At 33.9% G+C, this 23181-nt stretch overlaps 1 protein-coding gene across 1 annotated transcript; it reads right to left on the bottom strand.

Moving 5' to 3' along the window:
* Positions 1-2464: 2464 nt before the first annotated feature.
* LOC131601767 (ATP-dependent helicase rhp16-like) lies at positions 2465-9983 on the bottom strand. Its single transcript, XM_058873658.1, has 16 exons — positions 9758-9983; positions 9186-9281; positions 7884-8953; positions 7415-7537; positions 7178-7251; positions 6856-6919; positions 6581-6727; positions 6412-6497; positions 5577-5646; positions 4612-4740; positions 4261-4485; positions 3558-3662; positions 3329-3481; positions 3086-3174; positions 2891-2971; positions 2465-2805 (listed from the first exon to the last, which is right to left on the bottom strand). Exons 1-16 carry the CDS (start codon positions 9801-9803, stop codon positions 2733-2735), a joined length of 2631 nt encoding a protein of 876 aa, XP_058729641.1. The 5' UTR covers positions 9804-9983; the 3' UTR covers positions 2465-2732.
* Positions 9984-23181: the final 13198 nt, after the last annotated feature.

The following is a 23181-nucleotide window of genomic DNA, read 5'->3' as shown; positions in this document are numbered from 1 at the left end:
TAAATTAATAGACTTTTTTTACATTTCAATTAAATTTTTCATAGTATTGATTTCAAAATGTTCATGTTCTGTTGTGTAGTTTGTTGGAAATATTACATTTATGCTTTGTGAATTAAAAGAGGGTTCGTTGAGCCTTTTTTATAGAGTGTTTCAACTTTCAACAATTATTTTGAAATTTGGCACTTGGTTTAACAACAAACTACACAATGGAACAAGAAATTTCCAAGATATTGAACAATTTTTAGATTATGACATATACAAACATGGGTATGAGTATGTGAATATTTTTAATGAATGATCATTCATCATATCATACACTGAAAGGAACTAACCATTATCAGTCTAAAAAGGTGGTTGTTCATTCACTAAATTTATGCAGGCACCAACAACATGGAACTCATTCAATATTGAAGATACGCCATATGGAGATACATGGTCAACATTGTCTTCCCATTCTGGCTCATACATGCTCCAAGCTGATAGGTCATCTCTTTCACAGGGAGTTGTAGCATATGAATTTGAACTTCTATCATAATATTGGTTATGAACTGCTCAGAGTCTTCTGCTGATGAAGTACGGATTGAAGCAGGCCATTATTTTATGGAGAAGAACAATCAGACTATAGTGTACTAATTGGTGCATGAGGTTGGATAAAAACGGGTTGTCGCCCGCGGGGCAGGTTGCGACGGGTAAGCAGACCCAAAATGTCAACCTAATCCGTCATTTTTTGGCAGGTGCGCAGTCCGGCCTGGTGGACCACGGTCCGTTTTACCACCTCTACATGAAAATTTATGAAATTAATAGACAAAATTGTTAGGAAAATGATCAATTTTACGTGTCTACGAAAAACTAAATGAATAGATGAAGAGGTGAATGAATTTGACAACACTTAATTAAAATTTTGGTACGCTTGCAAAGTAAGACCAATAAATGAGGAATGAATTATTTTTGAAACGAAGTTAAAAAAATTGGGTTTAAGAAGTGTGAAAGATCAAATCATAACCTTGAAATTTATAGTGCAACAAGATACCTCTGATTTTGATGTTATTAGTGGTTACATTCCTTAGATTGGATTAGTAGAACACCTCAAAGTAAAAATTTAGGAGAATTGAAAAAGACTTATTTGAAAATATACCATATTGAGAAAATAGAGAAAAGATAAAGAAGAAGATCTAAATGTACATACAATGAGTATATTGAAGGATTTTGAGGTTTGTAAGAAGCATATGGCTTCAATGAGGAAAGTAAACCATGCTTTGATTTTTTGTCAATTTTTTATCCTACTATAGCTAATATGTGTTTTATAGAAGAGAGTTGAATTTTATCACACAGAAGAGTTGGACGACATGTTCTCATATATATTTCTTTTTTATTAGAAAACCACATAAAAAGGTTTGTTTAGTGAGTGTATTGAAGGATTTTGAGGTTTTAAAAAAGAATATGGCTTCAATGAGGAGGGTAAACCCTACTTTGATTTTTTGTCAATTTTTTATCCTATTATAGCTAATATGTGCTTTATAGAAGAGAGCTTAATTTTATCGCAGAGGAGTTGGGCGACATGTTCTCTTTTTTTATTTATTAGGAAACCACATAAAAAGGTTTGTTTGGACAATAAAGTTACAATACCTAAAGAGAGTTTAACTATACAACAAAAATTATTGGTTATAAATGTACGAATTAAGAGAAGAGAGAAAAAGAAGAAATTACAAGAAGCTTCATTATTCAAGTGGTGGCATTTAAAAGGTAAAAAACAAAAAGTTTTTCAACACAAAATCTTTGAGGAAGATGTCAATAGCCACAAAGAAACCTTAATGATAAGTGGGACAAGTGGCATATAGAATTAGAAAAATAAAAATAAAAAAGATGTTGGAAGAATTAGAAAGGTTCGGACCTATGGATAAAAAAATTTAGTACACAGCATTATTTATTAATTTTACATTGGCTTTCAAAAAGAAATTAGTGGAACAAAAAATGTTTAAAGTAATGTTAGAATAAAAAATGAATGTTTTAAAAATTGATTTAGGTATACAAATGCAGAAGTTATGAAAAATTATAAGAAACCTAAGAAAGACACAAAAAAGCAATTAGTAATGTAGGAACTCAAACTTTTGAGGAGCTATACTATTCCTTAAGAATCAAGGAGTGAGAAAAATGTATAGTAGAAAATATAGAGAAATGAAAGAAATGCAAACCATCAAACTTAAATTGAATGGTTAAAATAGAAGAGAGCCTCGTGTATTTGATGCAATATGAAAATATCACTCGAGGTGAAAGAACTTTTCGACAGACTATATGACAGACACTGTGTTGTAAGACTAAACGAAATTATACGTAAGAACATTGCCGACATTGGTAAGTTTGTGTTGTAAGACTAAGCAAAGTAAGACTAAACAAAATAATACGTAACATAAACAAAATAAGAATAGTAATCAAAGATAATCAAACTGCTAGAAGTGAAAAAGACTTCATTGTAACATAGTTTGAATATATATAACCGACCTCATGTAAACAATAAGACTAAGTCCATTCAAACTTTTTAGTAAAAACAAAAAGTCACACCACCCAGATTCATGTTTCAGGGAGGCTTCACATATAGCCAAATATACCTCCTATTTACAGTTAATGCGTTTGTTAAGCTTCATGGAAGTTAAATGATGCATATCATCAAAAAATAATTCCCAAAAAATGTATACCAGGAAGTATCAAAAAATTTGACTGTCAAGATAGCCAGCTTAGGTAACAAAGAGAAATTTTAAGTCGGCCACCGTCAACTTCCCTAGAGCCTCAGAAGAACCGCCTACAGTCCTATTAAAAAAAGACAATAAATGATGTCATTACTTATGGCAAAAGATGCAGGGCATCCTTAATTCAATCTTAGCTTCAAACTTACCCTTCAAATACTAGTTCCTTCTTCTCTTGAAGTTTCAAGATCCTCTCCTCGATTGTGTTTTCAATGACAAATCTCACAATTCTGCACATAAAAATAATGTTGGAACTTCAAAATAAAAGAACAAACCTAACATGTTTTTCTATTAACTTAACCATTTTTCTAATGTTTGCAATTTTAATGTGCAAGAAGCAGTACTTGATTGGTTTGTATTGCCCTATACGATGAATTCTGTCCTGAGCCTGACGCTCCACTGCAGGGTTCCACCAAGGATCCATGAGGAAAACCTGAGATTGAGCAATAAACAAATCGTTAACCACATGAGAATTCCAACTTAAGAATGACAAGTAACATGATTCTGGCTACTTCACAACTCAACTTAAATTAAACAGTAGAAAACCAAAAGGTTGACATAATTATGCAAAAAAAAAGATTACACACATGAGATGCTGCGGTCAAATTCAGAGCAACGCCTCCAGCTTTCAAGCTCATGAGGAAAATTCTACAGTCTGGGTCGTCGGTAAATTTCTTAATGGCGACGTCCCGAGCAGCCAATGTCATACTTCCAACCAATTGAACGCAAGATACACCTGACTGCAATTAGTTCACCATGTCATCATCCCGATGCATTTTTCATTTATAAATAAAATAGATAGTGAAGTAAATTTACCTTTTGCAAGGAGTAGTTTATAAGATCCAAGAATGATGTAAACTGGCTAAAAACAATAGCTTTTGCAGAACCATCCATTTCAACCATAGATCTAATTTCTTCTCTCTACACAACCATTTAAACTCGTTGAGGTAGACGAAGAGTAACAAGACATTGTAAAATATAAGCACATAACAGAATATACACCAAGTAACAGAAGCTTTTTTTTGTTGCCATGTGAAAAATAAAATTCAGCTGATGCTTGTCATACAGCCGGTCGCTCTCCCCACCCCAACTCACTCCCACTTCTACCCACCCTCTCGAATTCCATCTGCATTGTCTTTCAATACATATGTAAGCTGTGATAATTTTGCAAGCCCAAAATCCTAATAACTTTACTAAAGTTTCCTTTAAAGGATGCTTGGTGATATAATATAAAAGCTTTTGCAGTTTCGGGGTTCCGGAAAATGAAAGACCCATTTACAAGGAATTGATTCCACAATTTAAACCTGTGACCTCTTAGTCACATGGCAGGAACTTCAACTTTTCACCAACACCCCACTTCAGATAATCAAAGTTTGTTCGAACATGCATCAATCCATTGATCAATTGCATCTTGCGGGTAAAAGGAAAAACCAACCCAAAGCTAGTAGAACTACTCATACTTGCCAAAAATAAAGAAGATAAAGATCATATATAGTATCATTTAAAGATGTATACATACCAATGCCTCTATTTTAGTACTTGTCTGAAAATTCTCAATCTGAATTCTGTTTAAAATGCTTGAAGGTCTGAACCCCTTAATTGTTGTTTTAGGAACCACAGCATCCTTGTTGGAAGTCAAATCAACAGTGAGTAATTTAGAGCAAGAGGGGCATGATACTTGACCTAAGGAAGCAGAGAAATCTATCAAGCATGCCTTGCAAAAAGTATGCTCACAAGAGGTAACCTGAATTAATAAATTAAAAGAAATTTGAAGGAAAATCAGTAGCACGTTAAAATTAGCAGAGAGGAACTTGTATATAGCATTTTAAAAAATGAAAGTTTAATTAGAAAAAGAAAAGATATGACTAACCACGGGATCTTCAACTACATCATGACAAAGGCCACATTCTACTTCAACATTACCATTACTAGCCAAGTTCCCTTGTTTTAGTGCTGCTGCAGTTGCAGAATACACCACAAGATAAGGATGATCCACAGCCTGTATATTTAAGCCAGATATGTATAAGCCCGTGGCAGAAGATCTCATACACCTTCCAGAGATAAAAGAGTACAAACATATATTTTTAATTGAAAATAAGGAAACTTACTTCCTAGTTTAATAACTCATAAAGCTTATAACCATATTTCAAACAAGTCACTCGGTTTTAAAATAAAACTATGGAATGTCTATCATATAGTGCCTGTTCAATTTATGACAATTGTTCTTGTAACAGTTTCTAATTTGAAAAAAATAAATAAATGAAAAACTTATTGATATGATTTTTTACTCTTAAAGTGTAAGCTAAGTTCAGGCTATATTTTTTTTACAAATTTAATTTCCGCACCAAAGTTGATTCTAAATGAAATCGTCAGCATGGAAAAACTAAAAAAAAGTTAGAAACACATGTTTAAATGACTAGAAATACAAGAACTTAAGATGCTTTAGTTATGAGTGCTAAAAGTTTCGAAAGCTTCCATAATTTAAATGCAAGTTCAATATGTTTTTAGTTCTTCTAAATATATTAGCTATCGTTTCTAATCCCTCTAAATGTTCTGTTACCAATTTTAATATTAGTTTTTTTAACAAAAGTTCACATGGTATATTCCAAATGACTTTTTTGAATGAATATCATTGTTAAAATATTTGAAGAAAATGTTTAAAGAGACTAAAAATGAGAGTTGATATATTTAGAGGGACTAAAAATGAGAGTTGATATATTTAGAGGGACTAAAAACATATTTAACTCTTTAAATGCATCTCCAGATTTAAAGCATAAAAAAAAATATCAATACCACAGCAAAAGTATACGATTTTTATGTCCCCTTATCATTCACCTGACGTAGTCGTGTGAGGAGGTCAAAAATATGAGCATAATTATTCGTCAAAGTATTTTCTTGTACGTACCTGTAAAAGAGAAAGCATATTAATAAAACCATGCTTTATAAAAAAATTCATGCAAGGATGTGTTTATGTTGGCATTTTTTAAGTTAAACATTTGCATACAGCTATTGAAATTGAACACGGCGGTTCAGGCTCACCGCAATGGTAAACTTTGGCAGATAATGCCGGGTTTTTCGCCATAATCCGCTATAATGGTGCCACAAAGCGGTTGGTATGGCGGGATTTTGGCTCTCCGCTATGGATCGCCATCCGCCATCGACAACAAGTCCCAAGTGTTGTCAAGACCGCGTGCGAAATCTCATGAGATAGCACGCATCAGCTCACGTTTACTGATGCGGCGCAGTGGGGAACTCATTGGATGTGGCAGTGTGATCGGCGAGACATGCAAATGTGTGAAATTGTTTGTTGCTGCTCCTTCTCTCGCCACAAGCAAACTCAGGAAATAATGCAGTAATACTGTTGCTATGTTCATGCACCTCTCTTATGTAACTCATTACTCATTAAGCACATCTTCAACCCCTAATTTCAATTTTTTTCATGGTATCAGTATTCTAGAGGAAGATTTCCAGGTTTATGGGGTTATAGAGATACTAGACAACCCTCATTAATAATAGAACCGCTGAAAATTCGCAACTTAGTGATTTGATCCATAAACTCAACACCGTTAAATAAATATAATGTCATTCATGTCAAACACATTTCAATTTTGTCAAATACAAAACTGCATTTTACCATATTCTAGGCAGTAAGATAAAGAATTTGACATACGTATTAAACTGTGCTTGACTTTCACTGTATAGTGATTCATAATAGTCTTGTTCTTTTGTATCTAGGCTATCCCTCCTCAATGATACCTGCAGGTAGAAATGTTGTAGAAATAAATTAGTCTCTCCATATGAAGAAATCCAAACTTAGCCAACGGGAAACAAAAACTTACGATCCTAGGAGGAAGTGCCAGATCAGCAGCCCTGCCAACTTTAGTTCGCCTTAACACTATGCTCTTTAAAATTCTGTTTTTGAGCAATATCATGGCTCTTTTCCCCCCATCACCATATCCATATGATTGAATTGGTGTGGCAATATTCTGATCAAGTTTTAACAGATAATAAAACATCAGCTAAACATCTTGTATAAAATTACAAGGAATATGACTTCTCTCTGACTCATTCTAATATGTAGAACCCAAAAAAGACCAAAAACTGCAGAACTTACTTTGTTCCACCAACAAAAATGTCTAACAGAACTGTGGGGGCAGTTTGAACATTGTTTAGAGGAGCTACACAAGAGCACATGTATAGTGAATATAATAAGTGAACAGTGAAATAATGATAATAAAAAATATAAATAACAGACTAATGTACTAACAAAATTGCTAATCAAAGTATGCAAACAGAAAAAACACTTTAGCATATTGATTAAGTACTTGAAAGTAGAAAAGCTAACCCTTAGTATTAAATTGGGTCCTTAATTAAAATCACTGCCTGCTAAATTAAAATCCAAAAAGTGCATTAAATATACTGAGCGTAAGCCAAACCTATGATTAAGTGTCCTGCAGTCACAGTCCTTGCACAGGTTATAGGAATAAGGAACTATCTGCAGAAATCGTACCTGCATACATGGCATTGTATTTCGATTATGTTGGATAAGATTATAAGCTATATAAAACATCCCTTATTCTCCACCTAACAGCATTTTAGGAATAGCTTTATTTGACAAATCAATATATAAAAAAACAATGAATAAATTACTAGCAAAAAGACTGGCAAGTTACCAAAGAATATAGCTCTCCAACACGGTTCTGAAGGGGTGTGCCACTTAATGCCCATTTGTAGAAAGACTCTAAAGCAAGAGCTGCTTTTGCAGTGTTAGAATGCCTAGATTTTATATAGTGTGCCTATTAATGGGGAAAAAAACAAGTCAATTCATTGAAGTATCAACAAGTTAAATGTCTGAACCTAACATAATAAGAAATGTGAATATAGTAACAAAGCCAAAACATTAAGCTTGAGTCGTAATACTATTTTCTTGATTTTTCTATAACAATAAGTTGGAGATAACAGATGACCATAAAAGTTTAATTAGGCAGTGTTATACAAGAAAGAGACTAAATATAAGTTGGTTCAGAAATACGGAAAGAGAATACAAAATGATTCTTTGATTCCAGAAAATAATTCTTTTCGGAATGAAACAAGTAGTATAATTTAATTAGATCTTAACCATTCTAGAGTATCCCAACTGACCTCATCCAATATGATCCTCTGCCACTTAACAGCATGGAGACATGACTTCTCATTATCTTCTATTCTTGAGCTCATTTTCTTCTCCTTCTTCTTGATAGAGCCCTGCTTCAACCCTCCATCCCCCTTTGAACTCTGACCACTTCTCTTTTTCTTCGTTTGCTTTGATTGTTTTTCGGTTTTAATAGCACCGGGCCCACAATGGTACTTCAGGTGAAAAGTTAAAGTACTCTCCTTAAATAATCTTCCACAATATTGGCACTTCTCCTTAGGAGGCATCACATGTCTTCTGTACTCCGATTCAACAATAGAATATGTTGTTATTACAAAATCATACTCTGAGAACTGTTCAGCACTCTTCCCTCTTTTTGCCCCATGATAAACCAGAACCTTGGTGCTTCCTTTCAAAGTAAATCGATCAATCTCGCTAACCCACTGAGTAACAGCAACCACGGGACAGATGACAAGGGTTCCTTTGATCGCAGGAAGGACTTTAGATGACCCGGGTGAATCTGAGTGTTCATCTGGTTCGCAACTCATTTGTTGAAATTCCCGTTTAGCAAGGACAAGGGCAATTGCTTGAATAGTTTTCCCCATGCCCATTTCATCGGCGAGGATTCCTCCTCTAGTTACAGAACTTTCTTGCTTCAGAGCCCAGGCTAACCATTCCTTTTGGTACCTCAGCAAAGGAACAATCAGATCCGAGGATGCCTCGGCCGTCTCATTCATCACTTCACTTTGATCTAAGTTAACATCTTCCAACAAATTCTGATCAATCCATCTGTCATGTTCATCTCTCCAAGCATGCCATAACAACACTGGCTTAGGATTTTTTGTTTTCTTTGCTTTTTGCTTCTTTTTCACCTTAGGTGGATCAATTGGAGCTTCAACAACATGCTCCTCCAGCATTCTCTCTATATCACTCAGGTCTTCGATTTTTATCACGGATTCTCTTCCTCTCTTTCGAGACTGTGCCATTATCTTTTTAACTAAAGAATCAGTATCAGAATCACTCATGCTTAAAGTTGGGACTTGATTCAAGTCAGAAGTGAGCTGCCCATCAAAGTCTTCAGCTGCATTGAATTTTTGAAAGAAAAATTTTCATCCATGTAAAATGGTTTCAATTTTCATCTAGTAAATTTTACTCCTAACTCAGGGTCCAAACATAACTCATAAGTTAACTAGAACCGTAAACGGACTACCACATCATTAACAATTCCCAAAGTTTAAGATCATACTCGCAACATCTTAAACAAGTAAATCATCACAAAATTTTAAACAAGGGAATAAAGGAAACAGATTTACCTTCAAAATCAGAATCAGAACTCCAAATCGAATCAAGATCACTTTCATCAGTGTCACTGCCAGTATCATCCATGGGCTGCTTCCCCTTGTCAGCCGCTAATACATACATACGAAAAAAACCAAAGTAATCAACAATCAGCAAACACTAACAAAAAGCACACCTTATTCAAAATAACAATTCTCAACTCCCCACACTAAAAGAAAAACCCCAAACCAAACACAATATACTGCATCTTCAATAATCCAAAACCAAATCCAAAATCACAACAACTATGCATCAACCCTATTATCTAAACGACAAACATAAAATAATAATAAACACCAGTATTGCCGATTATTCACCGTTTTTATGTTAAAGAACAAATTGTGGTTAATTCACACAGCGACAACCGCAACCAGTGTCACAACGACTTCAGGAAAAGCCTTTAAGCTATGGCGGCCTATTTAAACCTTATAAACATATCAGAAGTCTCAACATTTTCTCAACGACTATACACAAACAAAGTAAACATTGAAACCACGGACAGATAAATGAGAAAAAAACGAAGTAAAGGTGAGAAAGGTTTAGTTACCAGAATCCACATCATCGAGGAGAGTTTTACGACGACGAAGTTCCATTGAAGAAGAAGAGAGGAAAAAATGAGAAAGAAAGTGTTTTAGGGTTTGCGACTGAAGACGCGTTTTAGGTTGAAGATGAACGAACCGACGATCGTTGGAAAGTCACAAAACACACTCTTCCTTCTGAAACGGCGGGAAGAGCAATGGGTTTATAAGAGTGGTTAGGATTCAGTGCTGTGATATTCTGTGATGTGGACACTGTAATATATATGTGACCCGTTTTAGTTAATTTTGTTTTTATTATTAATTGATTTACCAAACAAGTTGATGCATTCTTAAATAATCTACTAAAAATCAGGTATTTAGCAATTCCTAGTTCACATCCATAATTTAAATTTTATTAGGGATATTTTAAATCTTATTATATTGAATTTGGTAATTTTATATTTTTTTGGTAAGTAAATAAAAGAAATAAATTTAGTTTAAAAAATACATTTAATTATTTTGTAATTATTTAAGGAAAAAATAGATTTTAATTTTCATGCATATTTAGTTTCAATTTTAATGGGTTACTCTACGTAAAGTATTAATATTACAAAAAAACTTAATTATAATTTTGGAATTTTTTATTAAAATAACTCAGTTTTTCAAAAAAATATTTTCAATCCTTACTAATTTCCAAAGTACTAAAGTTTTTAGAAGGAAAAAAAATCAGAGTATATGTCAATCCAATTGACGCCGCATTAAAAAATAGAGCTAGCATCCATAGAATTTACGACTATTTGGAGGCGTCAATTGAATTGGTGACATTTCATGACAAGTAGATGGAGGCGTCAATTGAATTGACGACCGTGTACAAGGAGTATGGACAATGAATATATTGGCGGTGCACTTATTTCTTGTACATTATTGCCAATTCAATTGGTGCCTACATATGCAGTCGACAATTCAATCGTTGTTAGTTTTATTTTTCTAATCGCAGTTGCCAAATCGGATTGACATGTGCTATACATTACCAATTTTTGTTTGAAATATGTGTACTTTGAGAGTTAATAGAAAAACTTAATTATTTGAAGAATATTTTTTTAAAACTTTGTTATTTTTATAAAAAGAAACTCACGATTTTGGTTAATCTATTATATTAATGTATAAAATTAATTCGTATATTTAAAATTTAAAAAATTATTATATAATAATTTGTCATATCTTATAAGTTAAATGTCATTTAAAAATATATATGTTATCAATTTTAAATACAACAAAGATAAGAAAATGAAATTAAAATTATTTAAATTTAAAATAAAGACAACTAAAATATTGATAATTAAACTTATAAAAATATAGAGTGAAGTCCTATTTTAGTCTCTCACAAAAACTGTAGAGGTCAGATTAGTCCCTCACAAAAATTGCAGAGGTCAGATTAGTCCTTGAGAAAAAAAAGTCCATATTAAATCCCTTACAAAATTTAATCGAGCCATGTTAGTACCTGAACTAAAATTTTTTTAGAATCGATTTTTTTCTTACTTTTGAACCGTGACTGTACTGCTAATAAAGACTCATTTTAGTTCCTCACAAAAAACAAAGAGTCCAAATTAGGCCCTAGAAAAAAAAAGGTTTATATTTAATCCCTTACAAAATTTAATCAAGCCACGTTGGTCCCTCTTTTAGTATTTTTTTTTCAAATCAATTTTTTTTAAATTGTGACTAAACTCCTATTTTACGACTGTTGAATTGAAATTATTTATGAAGAGATTGTAGATAAATCATCGCGATACCACGACGTTCATGTCTTTGTTTGGTTTATTATCAGGCTTATGGGTGAGTGACTATGGTTTTTGTTGTTATGTATTCTTGTGTATTAGATGTCGTTTATTGTTTTAGTTGTTAATGATCTTTTAGGAAGGTTTAGTTTTGTTACTAAGGTGATTTAGGATAATTTCTTGCTTTTGTAAATAATACTTCTGGCGAAAATAATATACATGGTATGTTGGAAGAAAATTGGTTTATACCATATCACTTAGGTTTTGATGATAACAAAGTATTTAATGAACAATTAGGTACACTAACATATGTTCAAGTGTGCATGATCATTATTCAAAGAATTTACCGGACTTTGACTCTGATAAGAATATATGAAGATAAGCTTGAGACTCAGATTATGAAAGATCGGAGACTCAAATTTTGAATGATAAGATTTTAATGTCTCACATCTAGAAAACCCAACTTCTGGTGAAAACTTGGACTCTGAAGACCATGTGCAAAGGAACTCAACTTCTGGCTCGTAATCAATTTCTGAAAGCAGGTTTATCTTGTCAAGTCCAGTCATAGTTTAAAAATACGAAAAAAATCGTTTGAAAAAAATATTAAAAGAGGGACTAACATGGGTTAGTTAAATTTTGTAAGAGATTAAATAAAGACCTTTTTTTATGGACTAATTTGGACTCCCTTTTTTGTGAGGGACTAAAATGAGTCTTCACTGGTGGTCCTGTCACATTTCAAAAGTAAAAAAAATCGATTTGAAAAAAATATTAGTAGAGGGGACTAACATGGCTCGGTTAAATTTTGTAAGGGATTTAATAGGGAATTTTTTTCTCAGAGACTAATCTGACCTCTATAGTTTTTGTGAGGGACTAAAATGAGACTCCACTCAAAAATATATTATTCGTAAGTATTCAGGAAACTTTCTTTGCAAGTTGTAAAGTTCATAACGAATAAGATCACTTTCTTTTAGTTTGGTGTAACCTATTCAAAGTGGGTGTGCCATTTTAGTAAGTATCCCATTCATTAAAATACTATAATCAAAACAAAGGTGAGGATTAAACTACTCTTTTATAAAATGTGGATAAATATTTTTTTACCAGTTAATCAATTTAAGAAGTTCAGCCTAATCTTAAATGTCCAAATTAGAATATCTTCGTAGTAGAATGATGGATAGATGAACACTCGCTAAAGCTACACGCTGTATCTAAGCTACTTGTTCCGTTTGATTCAATTTAATGGTATTTCACATTCTGCACTGTGCCAATTGGGAGTAGTTTCAATCATTCGTCATATATAGCCTCGTCTATGTGCTATGACATGTAATTTTCATTCACTTTGCAAATATTCACATACATCTATGGTCTTATTGACTTGGGTGTAGGAATGCTAACCTTTCAAACACGCTCTTGCTCCACCGTACTACATGTCAACACCGACGTGTCGAAGAGCTTTAAATCATGTTTACTGTGGAATGGTAAACAACTGCTAGTCCTCCCAAAGTCTTTGAGTGAAGGGTTACTTGCAGAATCGACTAGTTGATTCTAGGACACATGCTAGTGTAATTAGGGTCTGGCTTGCCTGATTCGACAAAGGCTTGATCCCAAGAGGAACGGTTCTCTCTCAGAAGTTCAAATAAGCCAAGTTTTCCACACAATGATAAATTAAAATGTCATTGTTGACCAAAATAGTGTTAACTGGTAACGTTCAAAAGAAATGTACGACGACTGTGTCTATGGTGAATTCCATCATCGTAATGGAATCACCGTCGACGATGTATATAATAATGAAAAGAGACAATTCAAAAGCAAATTAAATTTAAGTGAACTGTTCAAGAGGAATAACAGATAAATATGGAAATTACATTGAAATAAAAGTGGTGATTCACGTACATCAACACACCTGAAACTCCTAGTTCCTCGCGCTGGGATTATGAAGTTTTTTGTAAGTAATTTTAGTACAAGTGAACACCCTGGATCCTCTCATGGGATATCTTATTTATAGTACAATAATATAATTGCCTACATGTTACACAACTTCCTAGAAACCTCCTACCAGCCATACAACTGACTGCACGATCCTACACAACCACCCCCATGTCTTTGGTGCTCGTTTTAAGAGCCAATTCTTTGTCAACCGCTAGAATTTGAATTTCAAATTAGCCTTCTTAGCTTCATCCTTCGACGCTAACCCTTAGTACGATTTTTGCCATAAATCTTCTAAGTCTTGACTCCTCCTCTTGGTCGACAAAACCAAAAATCGACGCTATGCCTCAGTTACGTCGACATTTTCTAATTAACAGCTTAACCTCATGCCTTGTCATTTTCCTGGGTTTTCTTGCAAATTCCACCCGTAGGACCTGAACCCTTCTTCTCTGAGCCCTTTTCTCTTGATTGTATACTTCCTTTGATTTTTTTCCTTAACAAATTGCCCCTAGAGACGCCCTTTTCGAATGTCGACTTTAAATGAGATAATGGCGTCTCTGAGATGTCGACATCATCCTTTACTTAAACATCTCCACTTCTTTTTGGTGGGGTGACTGTTCACTCCTTATTGCAGACGTCACGTCATTATGGTAACGTCCCCCCTTTCTCCTCGAGACGCGCAACAGTCACATAGTCACATCATTACTGCTATTGCTTTGGAGTGGGCTACGTGGCGTTTCCCTAACCTACCACTTCGCTCCATGCATCCACTAACCTAGGGGCGTGGGTACATGCGGATTAAACCACTCAAACGTTTTTTCTTCTTTAGAGTTTTTCTTTTTCTTTATAAACCCTTCTTCGTCTCCTTCAACCCTTTTCTTTCTCTCTCGTTTCAGACCCTCAAGCTCTATTTCGCCATCTTCGACTTTCAACCTACACATTTCCGTCCTCAATCTTCTCCACCAATGGCATCTCCTAAACCCTTTTTTTCTGCTGCAGAAATCCCTCAACCTATACTCGTTAATGGTGCTGAATATGTTCCTGAACCCCCCTTCGTTGAGGAGAAAACAAAAGTCTGGCAATCTCAGGTATTAATACCACTTTTTCTTAACGAGAAACCTTTAGCTTTCTTGGGTCCGCTTCCTGAAGATCGTCAACCACAAATACTTGCCAAAAACCGTACCTTTTTCCCTACTAGTCATCTAATAGAACCCCTAGTTTCACTTCAACAACCTCTTTCCTTAAATTATGTTGATAGAAACTTTAGAACTGCTCCCCCTAGGAACTGTCTTAAGTTATGTGCTTGGATGGATCGACTAAAACCACACAAACTGGATCTTTGGAAGCAATTAGGCATTTATATCCTTTTGCAAATCTCTCGTTGTGGTCCACCACAATCTTGTGGCACGTTGCTTGCTGCTCTTCAATTTTGGGAAGGATCGACAAACACTTTCCACACTAGATGTGGCATGATTACACCAACTCTCCTGGATATAGCGGCTATCACAGGTTTGAAACCGACTGACACTGTCTTTCATTACAAAGATACAGAAGCCCTCCCCTTGAAGTTCGATGTTGGAGAAACTCGCAAACCGACATATAACAACCTCATCGACCATCATGCTAGGACTTCAGGTCTAGTAACTAATGAATAACATGTGGCATTTCTGACTCTTTGGCTATCTCGCTTTGTGTTCTGTTCTAGTTCAATGCAAGTGGTCAAACAATTTTCTTTCCTTGCTATTCAACTGCATCAAGGCCATGATGTTGCCCTTGGCCAACTGATCCTAGCCTCTTTCTATGATTCGTTGACTGACATAATGTACCAGATCAGGACCCTCGACCATGAAAAGTCGAAAAGAAAGAATGTCTTGGCTCATGGCCCCTTTTGGTTTCTGCAGCTATGGCTTAATGCCACTTTTGCCAAAGACCTCAAACCTTATGGGATGAAGAGGGTAGCGTGTTCCCCAGAAGAAAATCACCTTGTCTGGAAACGTTTAATTCCCTTTACTCCTCTAGAAAAGAACTTCCCTAATGTCTCATATTCAACTCTTTCCGATCAAATAAATACTTCAAACTCTTGTAGTCACTATACACATCGAATCTCGATCCAAGTAAATAATGCCTTCAAAGTTTCAAAACAAAAACAACGGCGGCCAACTCTAAATCTTGCGTCAGATAATTCCTCTCATGAATCTTAAGTTTCCTTGAAGCATAAGCTACAACTTGTCCTTTTTGCTTCAGCATAAAGCCTCGTAAAACCTTCCTTCTTCTTAACCAACAAAAGCAGATGCACCTCACGGCGACACACTCGAACGAATAAACCTCTTCTCAAACAAATCTTCAAGTTGACTATTCAACTCTTTCAACATCAGAAACAGACATCCTATATGGAGCCGTCGATACAAGACTAGTTCCAGGAACTAAATTGATTGAACTCAACTTTTCTTTCCGGCGGTAAATCACTTACATCTTCAGGAAACACTTATGCAAATGCGCCAACTATCGACAATTCCTCAATCGCTCTTTCCTCATGAACATCCAAAGTTGCAAACAACCTAAATAACATCGCACCATCTTGCACAGACTCATTCACTTCTAATATTATCAAGTTGACGAGACAAATCTATCCCATTTCAATACGATAACTTTGCACCATCTTGCACAGACTCATTCGCTTAATCATTGTTCTTACGTCAACATCCTACGCAACAGTTACTCAAACTGATAACTTCACAGTCCACCAATAATGCTGAATATAGCAACTTCCTAAATTCCATCTTATAACAATTATCCTTATTCCAAGACGTTCCGACTTGTTAAACAACCAAAATCTTAAATCCATGTTACCTTCAAATTCGGAAACCAACAAACTTCTACATTGCTTGCTTTGTCTCCTTAAGCAGTATATTGCACCAACAACTTACAACTGAAACATATTCGAGAAGCACAGCTTCTCCCACACTTCGCTCAAACTAACCCTACAACAAAACAAACAAGTACCAACAGTGTTTCACACACATGTCGCGTACTAAGGAATAAAACACTAACAACATTCAACTGTCACACAACTCAACTAACTTGACAACTTGGCCGGACGGACCGACCTGCTTTGATACCACTAATGTAACACCCCAAATTCTACCAGAAAATATCATGCAAGAAATCAGAGTATTTTAAAAAAACTATCAACAAACATTTAGGATATCACATTTACTTCATATAAACAACACATAATCAGATACGTAACACTTCAATCTCAGAGGATCACAAACGACTTATATCAGCTCTAAGAATAAACCAACTTTTATTTAATATGCAGCAGAATCATAACATTCGACTTTATAAACAAATCATCTTTATTCAATCAGAAACAACTTTAAAACATCATAGTACTTCTCGTTATTCAACTTAGAACTCAACAACTTATATATTAACTACATGAAATAACAAAATAAACATCCCCCCGAGTGCTACGTATCAGAGCGACACACCAACTGGACTCGATGAAGCTACAAACTTCCACAACTATACTTGAGTACCTGCCCATTTCCCATGGTAGGGGAAACATCAGCAGAAGGGGTGAGGTATCAAACAATATAAAAGAATGCATGATAATACTTATAGCAAAGATAAGATCATACACTATTCACCACTTCTCATCTCAAAGCAACTTGCATCACAACAACAATTTTAATAATCAATCATAATAACATATTCAAATTCGCAACTAAGTCATCCACAACTACAACATTTCCTTCATAATCACAACGAGAATCAACGTAACTATCATCACGACAAACGTCAACAAAACATAGCAATGAATTCACAACCACAAATCCAACTTAAACAATAACATAATCAACTCAATCCAACTTAAACAACAACATAATCAACTTAATCCAACTTAAACAACAACATAATCAACTTAATCCAACTTAGACAACAACATAATCAACTTAATATAACAATCATTCATCAACACAACAATTCGATATGCAACTCATTATGCAAATAAAACTATGCAAATGCATGTGGTACAATTTGGAGTAAACTCCCAACTCTATCAATTGCCAGTAATTCCGAGGCATTAACGCAACAACTCTATCATCTTTGCCATTAAAGGCCAACTCTAACAATGTTATGCTATGCGACAAAATGATGCAACATCCACAAGTACAACAACAACAACTTAAACACACAACAACGACAACTTAAACATGCATCAATTGCATCAACTTAAATCAACACTAGTTATTCGACCTACAACTCAAACATGTCCATATATTGGGACGATTCAACTTATTCAACATTGGCCATAGGCCTACAACTTCATCAACGCATCAACAACAAGTTATAATAACAACAGCTCAACAATAACAACATATTCAACTTCACAATACATCATCATCATATAATCATCCTCATCATAACAATAGTTATTCGTCATAAAGAGCATACATCATGTTATTTCAAACATAATCATTTCCAACTATACAACAATATTCACTTCATGCTTATCCACACAATACAACCTACCAACTTTGACCATAGGGTCTACAACAACAACAACAACTTCAACATACTAACAACAAACATAATTACATGTTATCCACAATTCATCAATACATAATGCACACAAACATGATTACATGTTATCAACAATTCATCACATAGCTCGCACAAACATAATTACATGTTATCGACAATTCATTAATACATAACATACACAAACATGGTTACAGATTATCAACAATTCAACATATAATGCACACAAACATAGTTACATGTCATCAACAACTCATCACAAAACACATAAGATTAGTCATAAGTTATTCACACAACAACATCATAATTAATTCATATCAAAACATGATTAGAGTCAATTTCATGAGAATCTAAAATAAACCCTAACATTTTCAATTCCACAACTAAACCCATTATTTCACTATCAATGGTTTACCCACAACAAGCACAACAATCTAATGCTCATAGATTATCAATTGCACATAACTTATCACATTTATATCATCACATTCCATCAAACCATCAAATACCCAAAATTACACATAGAAGAACATGGATATCAAGTATAGAATCTACCCACCATAACATACTGTTATACCCCAAAATTTGCCCACATATTTTTCAAGAAAACTCCAATCTGAAAATTAAGGGTCTCATATAATCATGGATTTTTATTTCAACAAATATCCTGACATATGAAATACTTAGTTTTTAGAATTTTTCTTATACAGTAATTTGGCTTGCAGTTGAATTTATTCTTACGCAAACGCCAAATACTGTTTATTACTTCACACATGCTATTTATTTATTTACAGATAAATGGCACTGACACAATTGGTACAGAGTTAAATCTTTTTGCAGGCGCAGAATCAGGAAACTCAGACTGTACTGGTAACAAGTAGATTATTATTATCTTTTGTTTCCCACTAATTTTTGTACTATATTCCATTATTTTCAAAAATCTTTTCAAATCTCTTTTTCAAAAATCAAATCTCTCTTTTTTCAACACTATCATACACTTTCTTTCAAATCTTACTTCCACTCAAATTTTCCTTTTGTACGGAATCACATCATTCCCCAACGTCTCTTTCCTTCTTTCCATTCTATAAATACCTCTCATTTCCTTCCATAAAATCTCACATCAAATTCCAACTCATCTTTCAAATTCCTACCTCATATCTATTTTCTCTTCTTCCCTAACAAGAATGGCAAAGTGGATAGAGACACTGTTTCTTACAGTCATCACCATTGCTACGGTGATCATGACTTTCTTCTGCCTGCACAGTCCTGAGGAGTGTGGACCTGCAATGGTTATGCTCCCAATCATCTACATGTTATTGTTCATAGCATGGGTCATTAATCGTCATTCTTAAAATTTGCCGTATTTCTTATTTCTTAAATGTACCGTTTATTCGTCGTACTGTTCAATATAGTATGTGATATTTGTACCATCAGTATTAAATGTTGTACTATTTGTCATAATATTGCTTAATTACTAAGATAATATTTTGTGTGTTTTCTGCCAGTCAAATATTCCTATTTCTGTGCATTAAATGATTTTCAGGGTTATTATCGGTAATTTTGCCCGCATATCGTAAATATTAGTTATTTATTATGTCTGTGTTTTTCTAACAAGTCATGTAAATAAACTTTCATTTTTCACATAAAACATAAAACAAAAACAACAAAAAAGAAAATTAACTTTGACTGTTGATTTTTCACTCTAACTGCTGCATCAATACCTGAACAGTCAGTTGACAGCCAAACTGCTGGCAGTACAATTCTCAGTGTTTTGTACCATCAATCAAATCAATCTTTCACAATTCAAAATTCCAAGATCTTTGTGCTAGAAGTCCTCTGAATATCACGCGATTAGCAGAGACTCAACACTGCACAAAAATCAGGTACGCTTAACTGTCTCCTACACAAACAGTCCCTAATCAGGGTTTTTCTTGTTTTTACAGGAGCAACAAGTTTTTGAGAGCTCAAATGGATTTCATACACATCCATATATCTCAAAGTACCATCATACAAATTTTCAAACTTCAATTCACTCAGACGCACCGTCAGCAGCTCAAACAGTCAACAGACGACCCGTTTGACCAAAAAGTCAACAGACAGTCAAAAATGAAATTTTTTGTCAAAATCCATATTTTGTCAAAGGATTCATCATTTGATCATTGGATGATCATAATTCATCAAGGAAAGATCAAAAATCAACAAAACACTAAGATTCAAAATTAGGGTTTTTGCCTGAAAAGTCAACTCAACTTTGACTGATCATAACTCTCTCATCCTTCATCCAAAAAATTCAAACCAAAGCTTGTTTTGAAGGAAATTCAATTATCTTTCAAATGCCATTGATCCCATGGTCATTGGATTCACCATTTGAAAAATATGACCAAAGACATTACAGGTCATTTTCAAAGTCAACAAAAAGACACTTTTTTCAAAAGGACACACAAGGAGCTTCAAAAATCATTTTGACATGAGACCAAAGACATTGGTTAGAGGACTCTTTGAGGTTTCTAAAAAGTGCAAGATCTCCTTCATATGACAAAAATTGAAGGATTTACACCTTGTTGAAGTTGGCTAAATTTTGGGAAAATGCATGAAATCAACATTGCTCAAAAATGTATTTTTTCCAAATGGGGCCAAGTTTTCAGCATTCAAACATCATTTCCATGTTACTATGGGCCTCCCACGACCAAGACTAAGCCCATACCTTTTTTTATCCATTTTTGCATGATTTTATCTTATTTTAAGATTAAAATTAAAAGGAAAATGCAAGGATAATGGATGGCTTAAATCTTAAGCATGACTCATCAAGGAATCTTCACTTTTCTGCAGAAAATTGAAGAGCAAGGCAAGAGAAGTAAAGGAGAAGAAGACTTGGTCAAATATTCAAGGATTTTTAATATTTAAAAATCAAACTTTCAACCAAGCAATCAATGCTCTTAGCTTCACTTCCAAGCAGCCCTTGGCCTATAAAAGAAGTGGAATACATCAACAACAAAGACACCCACGAAATATAGCAAGAGTATAGCAAGAAAACTCATCAAATTTCTCAAAATTTCCATACACTTTGTAATTTTCAAATTCAATACTCCAATCAATATCAATACAAACCAATCATTCCAATCATCTCCTGGGATCTAATATAGTAAGTTAAGATCATAATTCATGGTTACATGTACATAAAACTCATGCTTTAAAAAGTTACATATTCATGTACTTTTCTAATTTTCGAATCTCATAACTAAGCATGTGTTAACACCAACTAACGCTTCTAACAAGTTGCTAAGATGGTTTAGGGAAGATTTGAACCCTTACATGCAAGTCTTAACGTGAGAATACACATGTGCCATGCTTGAGGTTCCAAATATGTGAACTTTCGAATCCCATGATGCAGGCGTTTTTAGCCAAAACTAATGCCACCATCGTGTTCAGGAGGTCATTTTAGGTCGACCTGGGTGCCCCTTGTTTTTGTTAATGACCATTTTTGTAGGTTTTTGAAAGCATGAGAATCTGAAGCAAAATCCGCAGGTAAAGTTGTAGGAAAATCCGCAGCAAATTCCATAGGTAAATTGAAGAAGATGATGAATAGTGATGAGGACCCTTTGACTGCACGCGTGGCCGGTCCTTGTCTTTCTATTCGCCAGTCAACTGAACGTGGGTCCCACGCTGGACTCTCAAAGTCAGCATGATCTCATGCTACACCTCTAATCACGTGAACCATGTGACTCAAAATCTCAGCCCTTGATCTCCACTAGCCATCTCATCCAACGCACCACATGAGTGAGCCACACCATGCTCCCTCTCAATCCAACCACACTTAATCATTATCTTTTATTTTCTATTTAATTTTCTATTTTATTTTAATTTCTTTGATAAATTAATTAAAAATAGTTTTAAAAATCCAAAAAAATACACAAAAAATATTTTTAGACTTCTAAAATAATATATTATTTTCTGAAATAAAAATATTTTATTTTCTTCAAAATTTTAATATTTTTGCATAATTAATTAGTATATATTTATATATTTGCTTTTTAATTATTCTAACCAATCAAAAAATCATAAAAAAGATTGTTCTTTGTGTTAAATATTGTTTATATATTATAAACTAATTTTGTACATATTTTGAATAATTTTCTTTTTTAAGTTTTAATTATTTGTGTAATTATTTGCATAATTATGTTTTAATTAACTTAAATCAATTTCAAATCAAATTCCAAAAAACCAAAAAAAATTAGTTTTGTTTTAAAATTAATTAACAAATATTTTGTACATATTTTAAACTTAATTTCTAGGTTTAAATCAATTTTCATCTTTTTTCTTCATTTTAATCTAATTAATCATGCATTAATTATAATTAAAAACAAACCATAAAAAATCCAAAAACATGCTTTTTATTTCTTGCAATTTAAAATTCCTAGATAAATGTATAGGATGTCAAATTCATGTAAATAGGCTAGTTTACATTTCCCGCACAATCGATGTAATAGCGTAGATTTACTTTCCGCACTTTACATTTCCGCATTTTAATTTCCAGCACATATAAACTGCGTGTATGTCAAAGATAAAATTGAACCGTTAGATCACTAACTTCAAAGATAAAATATCTGAATACAATCACAATCACACTTGCACCTTTTAAGGTAATCCCTTCTCATTCCTTTCAAAATCAAAGTCAAAATTCTACTATTTTGAGTACAAAATCGAACCTTGCTTTTATATCCGGTGAAAGGATAGATTTTTAAAGGAAACAGGATAAAGACCTTACAACTCAGGGTAGACCTCCTAGTTTGCTTGCTCAAATCAAAACAAACAAAATTCTCATACACTGTTGATTTTTCAAAACTTTCAAAAAAAGACAATACTTTGTATACATCCAAACACGGGTTATTACAAAGTTAACGTTCTTTTCAAAACATCTTTCGAAAGATAAACAAGCATTTTGTATACATCCATACACGGATCATTACAAAATTCAAATTACAAAGGTATTTGAAACCACATATGAGCAATTTCAGAGCAATTGAAAAGTGACCAAAAAACAAGTGAGCTAAGCAAACTTAAGAGCCCATGGATAACCATGGATACAAAGGGTGCTAACACCTTCCCTTTGTATAACCTACCCCCTTACCCAGAATTTCTTAAAGGTCTTTTTTCTGTTTCTTTTATAAACCTTTCCTTAATTGGATAAAATAAAAGGTCGGTGGCGA

This window comes from Vicia villosa, linkage group LG5, assembly GCF_029867415.1.
Source record: "Vicia villosa cultivar HV-30 ecotype Madison, WI linkage group LG5, Vvil1.0, whole genome shotgun sequence".
Taxonomy (NCBI): Eukaryota; Viridiplantae; Streptophyta; class Magnoliopsida; order Fabales; family Fabaceae; genus Vicia; species Vicia villosa.
This window is presented reverse-complemented; position numbering and strand designations above follow the sequence as displayed.

Coding starts and splice junctions, on each gene's coding strand:
- LOC131601767 (XM_058873658.1), bottom strand. CDS start 9,803: ATGGAACTTCGTCGTCGTAAAACTCTCCTCGATGATGTGGATTCTG. Junction 6,498..6,580: donor TGGCACTTCCTCCTAGGATC/GTAAGTTTTTGT, acceptor TTCTACCTGCAG/GTATCATTGAGGAGGGATAG. Junction 3,663..4,260: donor GTACTAAAATAGAGGCATTG/GTATGTATACAT, acceptor ATGGTTGTGTAG/AGAGAAGAAATTAGATCTAT.